This window comes from Diabrotica virgifera, chromosome 4 (genome assembly GCF_917563875.1).
Source record: "Diabrotica virgifera virgifera chromosome 4, PGI_DIABVI_V3a".
Taxonomy (NCBI): Eukaryota; Metazoa; Arthropoda; class Insecta; order Coleoptera; family Chrysomelidae; genus Diabrotica; species Diabrotica virgifera.
This window is the reverse complement of record NC_065446.1, coordinates 38,568,984-38,587,995: the sequence shown is the minus strand read 5'-3', so window position 1 is coordinate 38,587,995 and position 19,012 is coordinate 38,568,984. Positions and strand designations below refer to the sequence as shown.

The 19,012-nt window shown below is 33.5% G+C and overlaps 1 protein-coding gene across 5 annotated transcripts in view; it reads left to right on the top strand.

Annotated features, from left to right (window-relative positions):
• Positions 1-19,012, top strand: part of LOC114324944 (nuclear receptor coactivator 2) — a 394,092-nt gene that overhangs the window by 334,542 nt on the left and 40,538 nt on the right. For 4 of the 5 annotated variants that reach the window (XM_028272870.2, XM_028272868.2, XM_028272866.2 and 1 more), the window contains exons 11-12: positions 3,629-3,994; positions 6,185-6,365. In XM_028272870.2, the coding sequence (XP_028128671.1) occupies positions 3,629-3,994; positions 6,185-6,365 (547 nt within the window). Of the gene's footprint in view, positions 1-3,628; positions 3,995-6,184; positions 6,366-6,784; positions 7,153-19,012 lie in introns of those variants that run through there. The other variant, XM_028272872.2, reaches the window with a different exon arrangement.

Below are 19,012 nucleotides of genomic sequence, written 5' to 3'. Positions count from 1 at the left end.
GTGACAGAAAAATTCCAATGAAGCTGAAGGGAAAATTCTATAAAACAGCCATAAGACCAGCTATGATGTACGGAACTGAATGTTGGGCAGTGAAAAAGAAAGAGGAACAGCGAATGCATGTGGCGGAAATGAGAATGCTTAGATGGATGAGTGGAGTGACAAAGAAGGATAAAATTAGAAATGAGTATATTAGGGGAAGTCTAGGTGTGGCACCAATTGATGCCAAAATGAGAGGGCATAGGTTAAGATGGTTTGGTCATGTTCAACGTCGAGACGTTAACCACCCAATACGAAGAATAGCTGAAGTGCAGATTCCTGGAAGGAGTAGGAGAGGAAGACCAAAGAAGAGCTGGGGGGAGACGATAAGGCAGGACATGTTGGTAAAGGGGATTAACATTGATATGGCCCAAGATAGAATTGTGTGGAGAAATGCAATTAGGGAAGCCGACCCCGCATAGGGATAAGGCAAAGAGAATGATGATGATGATGACTTCGACGAAAATTTTCCCCGGAAAATGCGGGTTTTTTCCAACAAAATCTTTACATTTCAACTATAATTTTAGATAAGTAGGTAATTGTTTATCAATAATTAAATAACTTAGTAATATAAAAGCTCTTTTCGTATAGATAGATTATAATTCCAGAAGCCGATGGAAATTGAATGGATAGTTTAGCAACAATTAAATTGTTAATTAAAAATTGACGGTCGCTATAATAACCACAATAATTATGATACATAAGAATAACTATGATTTTTGTATAAAAAGACACTGTACCTATCTAATGTACTTTACAGAATTGAAATTGGACTATTTAAGCGGCATCAGGAATATTTTAAAATTATAAATAATTTCTTGGCTTATAAACAAATAGAATATCTCGGGAAATAATAAATTAAATTAAATCATGAAAACGTATTGGAAAAAAGCGTAAGGACGCTTCTCTTAAAACAACGTTTAATTGTGATAAGTGGTTCCTGAGATACAACCGGTCAAAGTTGACCGGCATTTCCGGCAAAGATATAAACAATAGGATCATAATTTTCGAACCATCACCTTTTTATTTCGGTCCTCTTTCTCCACACCAATTTCCATATGTTTAAAACATTCATAACATATATTATTATAATAAAAACTATCGATATTACGAGTGAAAATTGTCAAAAATAGCAAAATTCCAATCAAAAATTAGGTTGGAGAAAATGTAATCTCAAAGTTCAAAATCGGTATACGTTAAAAAAATGCATTTTCTCGGCTTCCCATGGAGCAATTTTCTTCATTCTTTTTTTGTTCCCAAGTAACTCGAGTAGAGCCATCTAACTAACGCTAATAATTATTAATTATCAAAGTTGCTTTTGTTTTGTTATAATAAATTAATTTATTTATAAGAAAATAAAAGTACATATTTTTTTCAGTCGTAGACTTTTTTTTAGATAAACTTACTACAAGTGTACCTTTTAACGTTAAAAACACAAATATTCTCATTTGAAAGCTGTATAATTATTTAAACAATCTTTATTTAAACAAAGTAAAAATTTTTGTTATAATGGTTATTATAGCGACCGTAAATTTTTAATTAACAATTTAATTGTTGCTAAACTGTTCATTCAATTTCCATCAGCTTCTGGAATAATTATAATCTATACGAAAAGAGCTTTATATTACCAAGTTATTTAATTATGGATAAACAATTACTTATCTAAAATTTTTGTTGAAAATTAAAGATTTTGTTGGAAAAACCCGCATTTTCCGGGGAAAATTTTCGTCGAAGTAAAGCGGGAAAACCACGTCTCTATGCAGAATTTAATTACGGTGAATTTTATTTGGGTGTTTTTGTTGTAAAGTTAAAATCTTTGGAGTTATAGAGCAAAAATTAAAAAAAAAACACGATTTTCGGGCGCCATTTTGTTTATAAAAAAAGTAGCACACTATGTGCGGACTTTGCATACCTATATTATTAATAGTACCAGTCTATTTGCTTATTGTACTTAATATCTCACTTCTTTTTCGATGTCTCCATAGTTGGACAGTGTAATTCCAAGGTATTTTATTTCCATTACATGTTCAATACTGATGCCACGGATTTCTATTTTACATATGATTGGTTCTATGAAGAGCATAGGGCTCAATGAGTCCCTATGACCTTATTCCCCTGCCTATGTCTATAGGTTCTGTAAGTTGTCTATTTATTCTGACTTCCAGTGTATTGTCTTGGTAGATGATTTCAATAGTTTTTATAATATTTAAGGAAACTTTTCTATTATACGGAAGATGGATTACATCTTTGAGTCTTACTTTGTCAAATGCTTTCTTCAAGTCAATCAGACACAGAAATGTTGGTCTATTATACTCTAGTGATTTCTCAATAATTTGCTTTATGGCGCATATTGCAGCTGTAGACGATCTTCCAGTACGAAACCCATTTGTTTGTTTACTAAATTTATCTATTGATGTTCTTGTAAAATTTTAGTTGTAATAGTCCAAGAGGCAGCGCTGAAAAATTTCTCTGAATTTACTAAAGCTAGTTATTTCACAGTTGATTACTGTGATTGTGTAGAGAAACATACTGCGGTCGGTAGAGCGAAATGTAGAACAAGTGGTACTGACAGCTTGTCAAAGTTGCTTACCTGCGGAGGTAATTAAATCCATTTGCTAAGGCTGAAAATCAGTACACACATTTTAAATTGAATATAAATAAAAGTTATTATAGTCGGTCAGCTGTATGGCGGGACAGAGCCGGTCGGTCGGCCCCAATGAATGTACAGGGTTATTCACTATATTTTGACCCCCTCTAAACTGCCTTATTTACAGAATTAGAAAAAAATGTAAAATACAAAACTTATGCAATTTTTAAATTGTTTTTTTGACATGTACCTATATTGTACTAGTGACGTCATCCATCTGGGCGTGATGACGTAATCGACTATTTTTTTAAATAAGAATAGGGGTCGTGTGCTAGCTCATTTGAAAGGTTATTCAATTCCCTATTCAGTAATATAAACATTAACATGATTGTTTATACAGGGTGCCCAAAAACATTTTTTAATTAAATTGTTTAATTAATAATTCAAAAATGTTTTTTGGACACCCTGTATAAATAATGATCTTAATGTTTATATTACTGCATAGAGAATTGAATAACCTTTCAAATGAGCTAGCACACGACCCCTATTCCCATTTAAAAAAAATAGTCGATTAACGTCATCACGCCCAGATGGATGACGTCACTAGTACGATATATATGTCAAAAAATCATAATTAAAAAATCGAATAACTTTTCTATTCTACATTTTTTGCTAATTCTGTAAATAGAGCAGTTTAGAGGGGGGTCAAAATATAGTGAATAACCCTGTACATTCATTGGGGCCGACCAACCGGCTCTGTCCCGTCATACAGCTGACCGACTATAATAACTTTTATTTATATTTAATTTAGAATGTGTGTACTGATTTTCAGCCTTAGTAAATGGATTACCACCTGTTCTACGTTTCGCTTTATTTATTAACTCCATGGTTTTCTGTATATACATATAATTCTGTTATAAAAATGTTTACAACAGTGCTGTTGATATTAATATATTTTTTGTTTATCAAGAATTTAATATAAAACATTTAATAATTTATTTACAGATTAACTCAATTCAGAGCATTGACAGTTTGTTGAATAATTCTGTGGCTCCCAATGTATCTTTGCAACGCTCATCCAGCGTACCGTCAGAATCCCAACTATCTCCTCCATATGGACAGACATCGAGAGTCGCCAACCAACAACCCTATTCACCCCACTCTCAACAAATGGCTTCGCCAGCCTTTCCACAAACTACCTCTGTGGGTAATTACCAGAATTCTGCAGCCATGTCTCCACAGTCACAATTCAATTCGCAATTGTCACCAAGACAGGCTTACCCACAAGCAAATACACAGAATGCCAACTGGCAACAAGCACAGTCCAGGATGACTGTTCAGCAAAATCCAATGCTTGGTGCTCAGCTCACAGTAAGTAGAAATTTTACTCGCTTATTTTTTAAATAAATAATGTCAATTATTTTGTTTGTATGGGATTATCCACAGTTGATTGCAATGACTACGTTTAGTCGAATAAATAAAGCACTGAACTTCCGAAAAAAAAAGACAAGACGGATCTTAATAATTCTTTTTGCATTCGATTCGTGAATGCGCCAGGAAACTTTGTGACCCCTAGCCATGAGATCATATTAAAAAGCTGCATACAAAAAATACATTCTTAAAGTACATCTCAAACAGACAATAAAAAAATTCAGAACTCGTCAATTATCGGCGGAAATGAGTTCAATTTTGTTACTCGGGGGCTTTTGGGGTCGCTGAAAAGAAATATAACGTCGTAAGTGATCTCCGGAGTACCTGTGCCCAGGGTACCTACTATTTACCTCGTCTTCTGGAGTTTTCGGCAAATTCATTAAAAAATTAGTCAAAAATCATTACTCGGGGGGTTTTTTGGGTCGCTAACGACGAATATGACATCGGAAGTGATCTCTGGAGTACCTGGTGCCCAGGGTATCTACAGTTTACCTAATCTTTTGGAGTTTTCGACAAAATTTTTATTAAAAAATTAGTCAAAAATCATTACTCGGAGGTTTTTGGGTCACTGACGACGAATATGACATCGGAAGTGATTTCCGGAATACCAGGTGCCCAGGGTACCTATTGTTTATCTCGTGACTAATGATTTTTGACTAATTTTTTAATGAATTTGCCGAAAACTCCAGGAGACGAGGTACGCAGTAGGTACCCTGGGCACCAGGTACTCCGGAGATCTGTTCCGATGTCATATTCGTCGTCAGAGAGCCCAAAAACCCCCGAGTAATGAATTTTGACTAATTTTTTAATGAATTTGCCGAAAACTCCCGAAAAAGAGTTAAACAGTAGGTACCCTGGGTACCAGGTACTCGGTAGATCAATTCCGATGGCATATTCGTCGTCAGCGACCCAAAAACTCCCAAGTAATGATTTTTGATTAATTTTTTAATGAATTTGCCGAAAACTCAAGAAAACGAGGTAAACAGTAGGTACCCTGGGCACCAGGTACTCCGGAGATCACTTCCGATGTCATATTCGTCGTTAGCGACTATGGCATTGAAACGGTTATGAAACTATTGCTATGGTTCTTATGGCATTTCTGTTGTTTATTATACTTAATGGGAATTAAACACAATTTTAATTGATACGTTTATTTTGACGTTTTGATTTCCACTTTAGAAACCGTTCTGAGATTAATTTCGATTTTAATTTAACACGTTGATGGACAGAACAGTCTAATTTCCATTGATGTAATGTGACACAATGTCTATAGACGACATTTTTAAAATAACGAGTTGTGACAAAAAATCTGTAGAAGTCAGCTTTCAGATGCATATGAAATGTGACACGACGTCCATGGTTGTTGTCCACATGTTCACGAAAAATGTTAAAAAACTCATTGTTTCCATAAACTATAAGCACTAAAAGAACTTCAGCAATTTCCCTATTCTATTTTGCAAAATACATAATAAAATATAGTGTCACAACACTTGCTTATACATTTGACGCACTGTCCATCAACCTGTTAAGAACGATTGCTGAAGTAGAAATCAAAACGTCAAAAAATTTCAAAACTCATTTTACTGAAAGTTACGGTTAATTTCCATTAAATATAAAATATATCAATCTCTGAATCAAATAATAGACTTTCTTAAAATCGTACAACTTTTGAACTATAGAATACATGTATGGTGTAACAAAACCGGCAAAATAACGCAAAAGATGGAAAACATAATACATTGTGCAATAAAGAGATGAAACGTGTAGAGGTGGAAATTAAGGATGTAAACGTATAAATTAACATTATATTACATAGTATATCCTACCTTTAAACGTCTGTGACAGGAGTATTATATAAAAGTTTATAAAAGTTTTAAAAAAGTACTGTCAGTGACAGTTGTCATACTCCTCCGTTACATAAAGGTGGGAAACCATCTAATGTAATGTTAATTTATACGTTTATATCGATAATTTCCACCTTTACTGGTTTCATCTCTTTTTACTTCACAATGTATTAGGTTTTCCATCTTTTGTGTTATTTTGCCGGTTATTAGCGCGCTCATCACTGTATATGGCACACGTCTTTCACTTTCGTTATTTTATATTTACATTTTCTATTGCCATTTTTAGAGACCACCTCAGCAAACACAGAGATCTATCAATAGTCCAGGATCAGTAAGTGCTAGGCATTCACCATATCCAACTAACGACCAGTTTCCTCCACCTAATTCGCCCAATTCGGCATTCAACAATCAGTACCTGAGACTCCAACGGGCAAATAGCGTTCCAACAGCTACTACACAATTGCCTGGTAAGTTTTTCCACGATAAATTTTTTTGTACCATAGACATCGAAGAAACTAATAGATTGCTAGTAGTGTAATATTTCGGAATAATATTTTATAATGATATCAAAGAGACAAGTTTACAGTTTTCTAAAGAAATCAATTCTTAGTTGATTTTTTTTATTTCGAAAGTTGTTCTTTTAATTATTTCGAATTTCGTCACTTAACTAAGAAAGATTGATACTTATTGTACCTAAGTTGTAAAGTATTTTTTTCAAAGGTTTATTTTTTATACAAAGTGTTACTACAGTCATTACTACTAGAAAGAAGTACTAATGAGTACTAATGTTATTGTACCAATTTAGATACAGAAAACCAATTGAGAACTAATTTTATTATCGCTAAATAATAAGAAAAATAAAATAATAGAAGGAACTTTTTTACAGCACACAAATATGGTAACAATCCCATCTATGACAGTTATAATCCTGGAAGCTATATCAGCTATAACCTCAACTCTGATTTTTATTCTCCCGCCTATAACACATATCATCTCAACTTTGATAGTTATAGCCCTAGCTGTGATATTTATAACACGACCTGTGACAGTTTTGTACCTGGATATTATGAGTGAACAATATTCTACCTTTCAACCAAAGATATGATTCAACGAACAGCCATTGTAATGTTGTGATGTTTAAAAAATTATGTTGTTAGAATGCAATTAAAAGTGATTTTTAAAAAGTACAATAAATAATTTTAAGTATAAATTCCATTTTATCATTTAATTATGCAATAAATATGTTTTTCGAAAGAGTTTTTCTTTTGACCACAAACTATAAAATCCCTTTCGACAACACAACACACCACTCGTCTTCCATCTATCTACCATTTCATTCGTCCTGTCCTAATTCTACTACACACGTTTATGTCCTTATTCCTATTTTAGTTTTAGTGCTTTTTCTCCAAGTGTATGTCTCCAGTACCAGCATTTGCTCTAATTCTCTTTCAAGTATTTCCTATTGAGATCAAAGAATGAAATTTAGCCACTGAAATTAAAAACCAAAGAATGTTTTAATTTCAGTGTATCACTAATTGCCATTTTCTTACAAATTTGGCTAAGTGTGGTTATTTGCCTATAGGTTCGAGGCCAAGTAAGTAAATTGTCAAAGTGGCTGTTACAAAGCGCCAATTCATAAACATTTACAGGTTAAAACAATTTCTTAATTTAATCATTTTTTTGGAAACCATTCTGTATTGGAAGTCAAAAACAAATGTAAAATATAGTTTTTATTAGAATAAATTGTGGTTTAATGATATATACAGTTAGTCTAGTCGCAACATAGGGGGTCCCGTGGGCATTTTTAGTTCGCCGCGATTTGATGGTGGTATTATAGGTTTTTTGGGTCGCTGAATCCAATTGAAGTGGTCTGGAAGCCCAAATGTGGTGTGTTTAATTGTTATTAACAAATTATGGTAAAATTAGGTGTTTTTCAGGAATTATTAGAAGCCCTTTAAATAAATTGATAGTGTCAAGGTCGTCTCTGGTGTATTTTTGGTCCCTGAATCGAATGCGACTAGTCGCGATTACTCAAAATGTGTTCTTATTTTGTTCATAACAAAATAATTGTTTATTCGCCGAAAAGCTCGAAATGCGTTATCTACAGTAAGTTTGTAGTCTTTTTCATAGTATTTTTATACGCCAAACCGATTGTCACTAGTCGTGATAGCTTAAACCACGTTCCGACTTTGTTATTAATAAATTATTGTAAAAATAATGGTTTATAGTACGTTTACTCACGGTTTTTGCTCTGATTTTAAAAAAACCACCTGGAATGACATGAAATTTGGCATGCACGTAGCTAACATATCAAACAAAACAAGTGATATTGTGCCGATGTGTGCTTTTACCTCGGGGGTGAGTGTCACCCCGTTTCGGGGGTGAAAAAAGAAACCTTTAAAATAAGTCCGGAATTAGCTAAACTGATTAATTCTAGTAAACTTTTGTTCTATACAGTTTTTTCACTAAGTCAATACTTTTCGAGTTATTTGCGAGTGAATATGTTCATTTTTCAACAAAAAAACAAAAATAACTCGAAAAGTATTGACTTGGTGAAAAAACTGTATAGAACAAAAGTTGCTTAGAATTAATCACTTTATCCACTTCCGGACTTATTTTAAAGGTTTCTTTTTTCACCCTCGAAAAGAGGTGAAACTCACCCCCAGGGTAAAAGAAGACATCGGCACAATATCACTTGTTTTGTTTGACATGTTAGCTACGAGACTACAAGCTTGCTGTATATAGCGCATTTCGAGCTTTTCGGCGAATAAACAATTATTTTGTCATTAACAAAATAAGAACATATTTTGAGTACTCGCGACTAGTCGTATTCGATTCATCGACCAAAAATACACCAGAGAAGACCTTGACACTATCAATTTATTTACAGGGCTTCTAATAATTCCTGAAAAACACCTATGTTTAACCATAATTTGTTAATAACAATTAAATGCAGCACATTTGGGCTTCCAGACCACTTCTATTGGATTCAGCGACCCAAAAATCCTATTATCAGTCAGAAAAATGAAAGAATACCCATGAACTTTTATAACATGAATCACTTATTTTGTATTTGCTGTCTTTTTCTATAACAAACGATTGTTATTTATAGAAAAAGAGAGCAAATACAAAATAAGTGATTAATGTGATCGTTCATGGGTATTCTTTCATTTTTCCGACGTAAATACATACAATATTTAGCTTAAATATGCCACACGAATATACTTTCGCAAAAAACATTTGTATGTTAAATTAAACAAAAACAAATCATATAACTTTTTTCTTCTAATTCATAAACAGTTAAAGTAAACTAATATTAAGAGTTTAGAATGAACGGATGCAGAAATGGCAGTTTGATTGGTTTACCTTCTAAAAATGAAACATACAATGACGTTGTGCGTTTGTAAATGATTGATTATTTTACAAGGCCACGATGTAGCAAAAGGGGCAAACCCTTGCTAGTATACTGCGCGCCATTAGGATGCAATCTGCTCTCCCAACTTTAGAGCGCTGAATCGTCGGTTCAAATACCGCGAAGGAGGATTTTTTTTTAAATAATGGTGACTGGTGGAATGTAGCAGAACTAAAACATATTTTGTAAATTAATGTGAATTTAGCAGATGACTATTATTATTATATGGACTATGAGAAGACCGTAATCGAAATACAGGGCGAACAATCACAGGCGTTTGAAACAAATGTTGGGCTGCGACAGGGAGATGCGCTGGTGTGTCTCCTCTTCAACATAGCTCTGGAAAACGCGGTCAGAGATGCACGAATAGACAACAGAGGAAATATTTTTAATAAATCATCCCAATATTTGGCATATGCAGATGACGTGGACCTAGTTGCCCGCACAACACGCAAACTAGAAGAAATGTATACCACCTTCTCAAATGCTTCAAAAAATATGGGCCTGAAAGTAAACGAGGGGAAAACTAAGATGTTGGCATCAACACCCAACAATAGAGCCAGAAACGTCAGTCACCAATTCACTGTTGATAACTCTACCTTTGAAGTGGTGGACAAATTCACATACTTAGGCTCCGTGATCACCAAGGAGAACGTCATGACGGAAGAAATCAAGCGAAGGATAATCCTAGAGAACAAATGTTATTTTGAACTGAGTAGACATATGAGAAGCAGAAACTTAAGCCAAAAAACAAAAATAACCATATGCAAAACCCTTATACAACCAGTGTTGACATCTGGATCGGAGACATGGACCATCTCCAAGGCAGATGAAAACCTGCTTATATTTGAACGAAGGATCCTAAGAGGAATATTCGGTGGCATCCGTAAAAATGTTATTTGGAGGAGGAGGTTCAACTACGAGGTATACTACAGATATAAAAATATATTTGGTGGTAAAGACGTAGTATCTCTTATGAGAATAGGAAGACTAAGATGGGCAGGACATCTAGCAAGATCACAGCATAACAACCCTCCTAGAAGAATTCTTATTTCACAACCTGTGGGAAGTAGAAATAAGGATAGGCCAAAACTTAGATGGAAGGATGGTCTAGATGATGATGGGAGAAAAATAGGCGCAGCAAACTGGCAATGGATAGGACCGACTGGCGTAATAGACTTGGGAAGGTCGAGGCTCTTTCATAGGGCTGTAGCACCATTGATGATGATGACTATGAGAAGACCAAAAAAGAAATTAATGAGAAGTAGATGACGATGCTAAAAACCTCTTAAAAACCAGAAAGAAGGAGGCCAAGGCCCGCTTTGGGCTGTAGTGCCATTAGATGATGAAGATGATTATTTGACTAAACTCGACCGGTAATGCAGATTCAACGCTTGCCGACATTGGCTCCTGTGAAGTCAGAATTGGACTTTGACCATCTGACCCATTACTTAGAAGTAACGCTAGATCTTCCCGGCCCACCCCTACCTATACTTGTAAGGAGAATCGCTCTAGGAAGTGCCTTTAAACTAACACGAACTGAGTTTCTAAAACCCGACGACATTATTGTACATCTGAAGATTTTAGGGGTTGGAACAGCACAGTCCATCAATATGCTCATATTTTATGACTAAAACATATTTCGTGAAAGTATATCTAATAAATGTCGGTCTTGACGATCCAGTTAGCTGGGGCTCAGTCGATCGACAAGTTTAGTGGATTTGCGATTTGCGGTCGCTGGTTCGAGCCTCAGCTAGGTCATGAAATTTATAAAAGGCCAACGCCGTAGTATAAAACTCAATAGAGTCAACGGCTTGGTCTGGAATAAACTGGCGTCTGATCGGCCTATGGAGGAGCGGTACGGGAAGGGATAAGGGCTTCCGGCTTGATGATACTCCTCCATAGATCCCTACCGAAGGGCGTTGACGCCTAAGAACGGTGTATACATACATATCTAATAAATATAGGTAAGGTCCTTTTCATGAGCATTTTTCAGTGCGTCACACACAAATGATAGAAAAAAGGTAAGCCCGTGATAATACACATTTATGACATTTATAGGGCTTTTCATTCACATTCATTTGTTTCGAGCTTCTGTCATATGTTGTATAATCCGTGTATATTAATATTATACACGGATTATACGACATTTGACAGAAGCTCGAAACAAATGACAATCGATGAAAAGCCCTATTCTAACATGACATTTTAGTAAAATCTGACAGTTGTCACATTTTATTTGCAATTTGGCGTAAAAACAAATCAATTGTGTTTATTGCATTTGTAAAATGGTATTTTCTTTGATTTGTATAGTCTTATAAATTGTACAGATTATATTCGTAGATATATTATATAATTTGTAAATAATTTTTTCTTCGATTATAGCGCCATCCATCGACAACTAGAATAACTAGAATAAATGTTATAAATGTCTGTAATCACAGACGTGCTTTTTTTTCTGTCACATACAATTTAATGGTTAGAAAGAAATCGAAAATTGTGACGCACTGAAAAATGCTCATGAAAAGGACTTTATTCATAAACAAATGTGAGTTAACACAAACAAAATGGTTTAAGTAATGCGAGGTGTCATGTAATTTTTAAACTGGTCTGTCAAAAACACAGAAAGGAGTAGATATAGGGGTCACCTATGTGCAAAACGTCTGAATTCGGCCAAAATATTGATTTGATCAAACTGTAAAACTAACTTAAGACTGCTACAACTCTGTAACAGCTTGAAACTGCAAATAGGCCCTTAGAAGCCGGCCTTTTTATTACAAAATAGTGTCAACCATTTTTTTCGTACTGTTTTTTGTAAACAAACATGTTGGGTTAGTAATATAAATAACAATATAATAAACAAGGGCATCCGTACACATAATTTAAGAAACACGAAAATAAAGAATGCATGTGCCATTTTTCGCCTTACAATATTAAGTGATCTCAATGAAAGTTTTATTTTTAATTTTATTAAAATAAAACTTTGAATTATTATTAAGTGATCTATTTTATTCATTTATACACTATAATATTTTTGTTAACTACTTAATATATTTCGACAAGTAATGAAAATATATTGACATCATTAATTACAATAAAAAAATTACAGATATTTATAAGAAACAAGTAGTTATGCCTAATGAAAACTGTACAAAAAACATGGCGGATGCGCATGCGCTCGTCACATGATAATAGGGCTATTTATCGCTTCTATTTGATTAGTACACTTGACATATGACGTATAATACTAATATATCTACGTCATACGTCATTGGTATATACAAATTATATGTATATATCAAAGATGTATGACGTAGATATTATATTAACATTATACGTTATATGTCAAGTTTACTTTACATATGAGAAGCGATAAGTAGCCCTATTGGATGTTGACTCGCATATATTCTTTATAACATGGAAAAATGAACAGTAACATTCTGCGAAAATGCAGAACATAGACTTATATATTATCATAGACAGAGTGTCATTCAGAGCGAAGTGACGACACCATCTTTTTTATTTGGTTCAGTGCTGTTTCACTCTTACGCATAGTAAAGATACGACAGCAGTCGTCCCCTTCCGTGCCTATACTCACACTAAATGTCATCTTAGTTTCTCGATACAATGTGCTAGAAAGAGAGATACCGCAAACCAGTCCATGAGATCTTGCCGTCAGGAAGCGCGGAGGATAGGCTCATTCTATGTTAATATATAACTATGATGCAGAAGATGTGCCTGAACAGAATGGACAGCCTAAGTCTGACGTCACAAATGTCACAAAATTGGGAGGAGCTTATATTGACTCCAAACAATTTTGTTTGTAACGTTAAATGGTCATAAGGAATTTTTCATTTATGTGCCTTGTGTGGCAAAATAAGCATAATAATATAAACATAACCTCAAAACTGTTTACGTTCTAATAATTGCATTGAATTAACTCACCTGGGCAAAAACGAATAAAAATCTCTTAATTGACACGTTTCTTTATCTAAATACCTAAATGAAAAGTCTTATTTTGTCACACAAACCACGTAAACAATAAATTAAAAATTCCTTATGAGTGTTTAACATTATAAACAAAATTGTTTGGAGTCAAATATAAGCTCCTCCCCATTTTGTGACGTCAAGACTTAGGATGTCCATTGTCTGCAAATACAAGCACAATTTTTCGTCATCGAAAAAAAACCAAAGCACTCATTTTTAATCTGTAAGGTCACGCTGTTATTTTTATACCATACATGTTTATGAGAACCATAAAATAATCAGATCAGTTATATGTTGTATATTATGAATATTTACACAGTGGATATGAATAATAAGATGATAATGGTACAATTGGCACAAAACTGTTTTACATGGAGAGCATTTCTTGAGTAGAATCATGTTCAGTAAACACAACTTTAGAAAACAGTTACAGTTCCTTAACATTTCGTAAACGATACAAATTAGAACAATTTTCACTTAAAAATTACTTTTCATTACAACGATATATAAACGCTACATAATCCAAATATTATCTATTAGCAACCTATTGGGTCTATAAGGTCCGTGGTAAGCACCAATGATTTTTCTTTTTAATATTCACATTGTTAAAACTTGAAGTTTGAACTTGTGCGAGTTTTCACTACTTTTTATTTTATTTTTTAGAATTGATGGTGTTTGAAAAAGTTATTGCAATATAGATGATAATTCATATGTCTTATAGACAAGAATGTTTTAGTACAATGTTCTACATTGTAATATGGTACATACACTAATAGACTATAGTGATCATTTCTTCAACTCTTTAATCAAAACAGTTCTTGATTTAATTATTTTCATTTACTTTTACTTTACCATACTCTTTTTGTATACACTACACGATTTGAATAAAAACAAGAATAACTGATATTAAACGATTTCGAACACGGCAGGACAAAAATCAAATATTTTTGTAGATATGCGTAATGTATACAAAATCGAAACAGTTTCAACATAGAGACCAGTATGAGGTGCTTGAGTAAGGCGAGTACAATTGCCATAATCTTATCCACGTCAACACCTAAACAGCCATCTATTATTATCGATTCTGAGATAGATTTTGCTATCTTCAATAATAATAAATATATGAGTCAGTAGTACTTTTACCCAAGGAATGTTACATACCCAAAGAATGGCTTCTCTCAACTTTTGTAACGATTCCAAAAATCACAAATGCTAAAGATTGCAATGACTATCGGACAATTGCATTAATGAGCCACACATTGAAAACCTTCCTTAAAATCATACATAACAGAATCCACGTGAAATTAGAACAAGAAGTAAGTGATTCCCAGATGGGTTTTAGAAAGGGTCTAGGAACTAAAGAAGCATTATTCGGAGTCAATGTTCTGACACAACGATGTCTGGATATGAATCAGGACATATATGCTTGCTTCATAGATTTTAAAAAAGCTTTTGACAGAGTTCAACATGAAAAGCTTTTAAGTATTCTTAAGACCAAAAACATAGATAGTAGAGATCTACAAATTATATCGAATCTGTATCAAAATCAGAAAGTTAGAGTCGAAGGAGAACTGACAGAGGAAGTAAGTATACTTAGAGGAGTTCGACAAGGGTGCATACTTTCACCACTCTTATTCAACGTCTACAGTGAAGTGATATTTCAAGAAGGTTTATTGGATATTGTGTAAGGTATTTTGGTCAACGGAAATAGCATTAATAATATTAGATATGCGGACGATAAGTGACATGGAAGATTTACAGTAATAATACAACATGTATACAATGCATGTGAAAGGTACGGACTGCAAATGAATCTCAAGAAAACGAAATCAATGATATTCTCAAAAAAAACCACAAAATGTAGATAACCTGATCATCAATAATACACCGATCGAAAGAGTAACAACACATAAATTATTAGGAACGTGGCTAACCGAAGATGGAGATCAAACAAAAGAAATCAGATATAGAATAGAAATGGTAAGAAACACGTTCATAAAATTGAAGAACTTACTTTGCAACCGTAACCTTAATCCAGAGATCCGCACAAGAATGCTACGTTGTTACGTTTTTTCTACTTTACTATACGGCATGGAAGCGTGGACAATAAAACAGTCTGAAATCAAAAAATTAAACTCCTTTGAGATGTGGTGCTACAGGAGCATCCACAGAATATCGTGGACTGAAAAAGTAACTAATATAGAGGTATTACAAAGAATGTGAAGTCATAAAAACCGTTAAAATTAGAAAGATTCAATATCTGGGTCATATAATGAGGGGCGAGAAGTACGTATTACTTAGGTTAATTATGCAAGGGAAGAGAAACCCAGGACGACGCAAAATATCCTGGCTAAGAAATTTGAGAGAGTGGTTCGGTTGCAGCTCATTAGAATTATTCAGAAGTGCGGCCAATAAAATTAAAATAGCGATGATGATTTCCAACCTCCGATAGGGGAAGGAACCTGAAGAAGAAGAAGTACTTTTACTGTTGGATCTTGAATGCTTTCAGATTCTTTATCAGTCGGGAATGGTCTGAGCATTTCCTCAGTCCTTTTTTTTAAATCAATGCAATATTTAAATCGCCATCCTTATAGTTGCCTAGAAGTATTTTTGATACTCTCCTACTTGCCTAGAAGTATTTTTGAGTCTCATTCCTTGTAAGTCTTCCCAATATTTAAATCTTTTGCAATCTGTTTCTAATTCGATTTTTAAAAACACTAAGCTGTCACTAATCCTACGAAAGGCTTCTGGGCCCAGAGCACGCCAAATAGAATTCTATTTTGCTGACGTCACAAAATAGAATTTCATAATGGGAGAATCGACGGTTACTAGGCAACGTGACGTCACTAAAATATAATTCTATTTGGCGTGCTCCCGCACCTGGTCCCATAAAAGGAGTCTCTGCACCTTTGTTGTCTAATTCGTCATTTCCTTCCACTCTGGTATGTCTCGAAATTCATAGAAGCTGACTATATTTTCCTTGATTACTTCATTTAAAGAGGGAAAACCAAGGAAAAGGTAGATAGACTAAGTGAGAACCGAGATTAAAGAGATATTGAGGTGTGGATAACTGGTGGAGAGCAGCCAGGAACAGAGATACTTGGAGACCGATGCTGGAGTTTTACCATGAGTTTCTGTTTGAGATATGATTGGAATTTTTCACAGATTTTCTGATTATTTATTTCTAGACCTGCACACTACTATCCCAGTTCTTTTAACTGTTTTACAGCCAGCCTTCTTTGATATTCGTGTTTGACTTAGAAATGGTATACAGACTGAGAAATTTCTCATGGTCGGTATGCTCCTTTAATGAGAGCGACAAAGAGACATGTATTTATTATACATTTAAAACGGGCTAGAAGATATAGGCCGGCAAAGCGAGGTAGCGCCAACAACCCACTCGAGTTTCGTAGGTAGGTCTTTCTCAGCACAGCGTTGCCAAAGTAGATTTACAAAAGAAAATAACAAAGTAGAAGAAATAATAATATTTGCCTTTTTGTAAACGAATATACTTAATAAACAAATTATTAAAAAAAACTTACATACTTACTTACAAAGTAAAAAATATTGTTTTCACCCATTTTAAAAAAAAATGGGTGAAAAAGGTTGAATTATACAGGGTGTAACAAAAATACAGGTCATAAATTAAACCACATATTCTGGGACCAAAAATAGTTCGAATGAACCTAACTTACCTTAGTACAAATATGCACACAAAAAAGTTACAGCCCTTTGAAGTTACAAAATGAAAATCGATTTTTTCGAATATATCGAAAACTATTAGAGATTTTTTGTTGAAAATGGACAAGTGACATTCTTATGGCAAGAACATCTTAAAGAAAAATTATAGTGAAATTTGTACACCCCATAAAAATTTTATGGGGGTTTTGTTCGCTTAAACCCCCCCAAACTTTTGTGTCCGTTTCAAATAAATAATTTTTCTGGTGCCATTAGTTAAATTAAATATTTTTAAAACTTTTTTGCCCCTTAGTATTGTTTTGATAAGGCAGTTTTTATCGAGTTGCGGCTTGTTTTTTATATGTTTACATAAAAATTGTATGAGGGTTTTGTTCCTTTAAACCCCCCAAATGTTTGTATACGTTCCAATTAAACTATTACTGCGGTACCATTAGTTAAACACAGTGTTTTTAAAACTTTTTTGCCTCTTTGTATTTTTTTGATAAAGCATCTTTTATCGAGATGTGGCTTCTTTTTTAATATGGTTCAAAATATACCTAAAAATGTAAATCATAAATAAATTTTCATATTATTACAGTCTCCATAATCGTACTTTACCATATACAAATATGTGGTGGATTTAAAAAATATTTAAATATCTCGATAAAAACTGACTTTTGGAAAAAGTACTAAAAGACAAAAAAGTTTTTAAAAACTTGTGTTTAACTAATGGCGCTACAATAATAATTAAATTGAAACGTACACAAAAATTTGGGGGGGGGGGTTTAAAGGAACCAAACCACCATAAAATTTTTATGGGGTGTCCAAATTTCATTATAATTTTTTTTAAATACTACCGCCATAACAATACCACATGTCCATTTTTAATAAAAAATCTCTAATAGTTTTCGATATATTGGAAAAAATCGATTTTCATTTTGTAACTTCAAAGGGCTGTAACTTTTTTTCCGTGCACATTTGTACTAAGGTAAGTTATGTTCAATCGAACTATTTTAGGTCCCAGAATACGCGATTAAATTTATGACCTGTATTTTTGTTACACCCTGTATATTTCAACGTTTTCACATTTTTTTAAAATGGATGAAAACAATATTTTTTTACTTAAGTTTTTTTCTTTTAAATAATTTGTTTATTATATTTGTTTACAAAAAGTTAAGTATTAAAATTTTTTCTACTTTGTTATTTTCTTTTGTAAATCTACTTTGGCAACGCTGTGCTAAGAAAGACCTACCTATGAAACGAAGTGGGTTGTTGGCGCTACCTTGCTTTGCCAGTCTATATCTTCTAGCCCGTTTTAAAAGAATAATAAATACATGTCTCTTTGTCGCTCTCATTAAATGTGCATACCAACCATGAGAAATTTCTCAGTCTGTATGTATTCCTTTCGTTTTTGCAACTTAACTTTGACGTAAACTTATTCACAAATTCAGGCATCTTTGTTGTGTCTGTGCGTCTTCTTGAGGAATGCCCCAATGCCGAATTCCATCAAAGTTCAACCGAGAATTGTATCCAATCATCCCTTCATTGATTATCTTGAAATTCTATAATATAACATAAAACCCAACACTGTTTTTCATTTCGACATACTTAATGTAGTCAAGATTTTGCCGAAACATCATCTTTAGAAAAATGAGCGAATGGTTGAAAAATTTTTAATTTAATTCTTCTTAGTAAGTTGTTTTAACGAAACATACTAGTATTATGTCAAGTTGTGTTTGATTTTTTATATTGTATTACAAAAATAATTGGCTGTTTGAAACTCCACCAGTGAAGCTTCTTTTATAAACATTTAGGGGCCGCAAGAAAATTTGATTTGGTCTTAATATACCATCTTCGATCTTTTTTAATATCAGTCATTGTTTTTTCTCAAGCTATTTCCTTGTAGAACTTTAATATTATGTACTATTTTTAAACGAAAACGATTTCAGAAGTGGAAATCGAAACAAAATAAGCGTATTTTAATCTAAAGTTATGATTTATTTCTATTAAAGATAGTAACTTATTAAGGGCAATCGC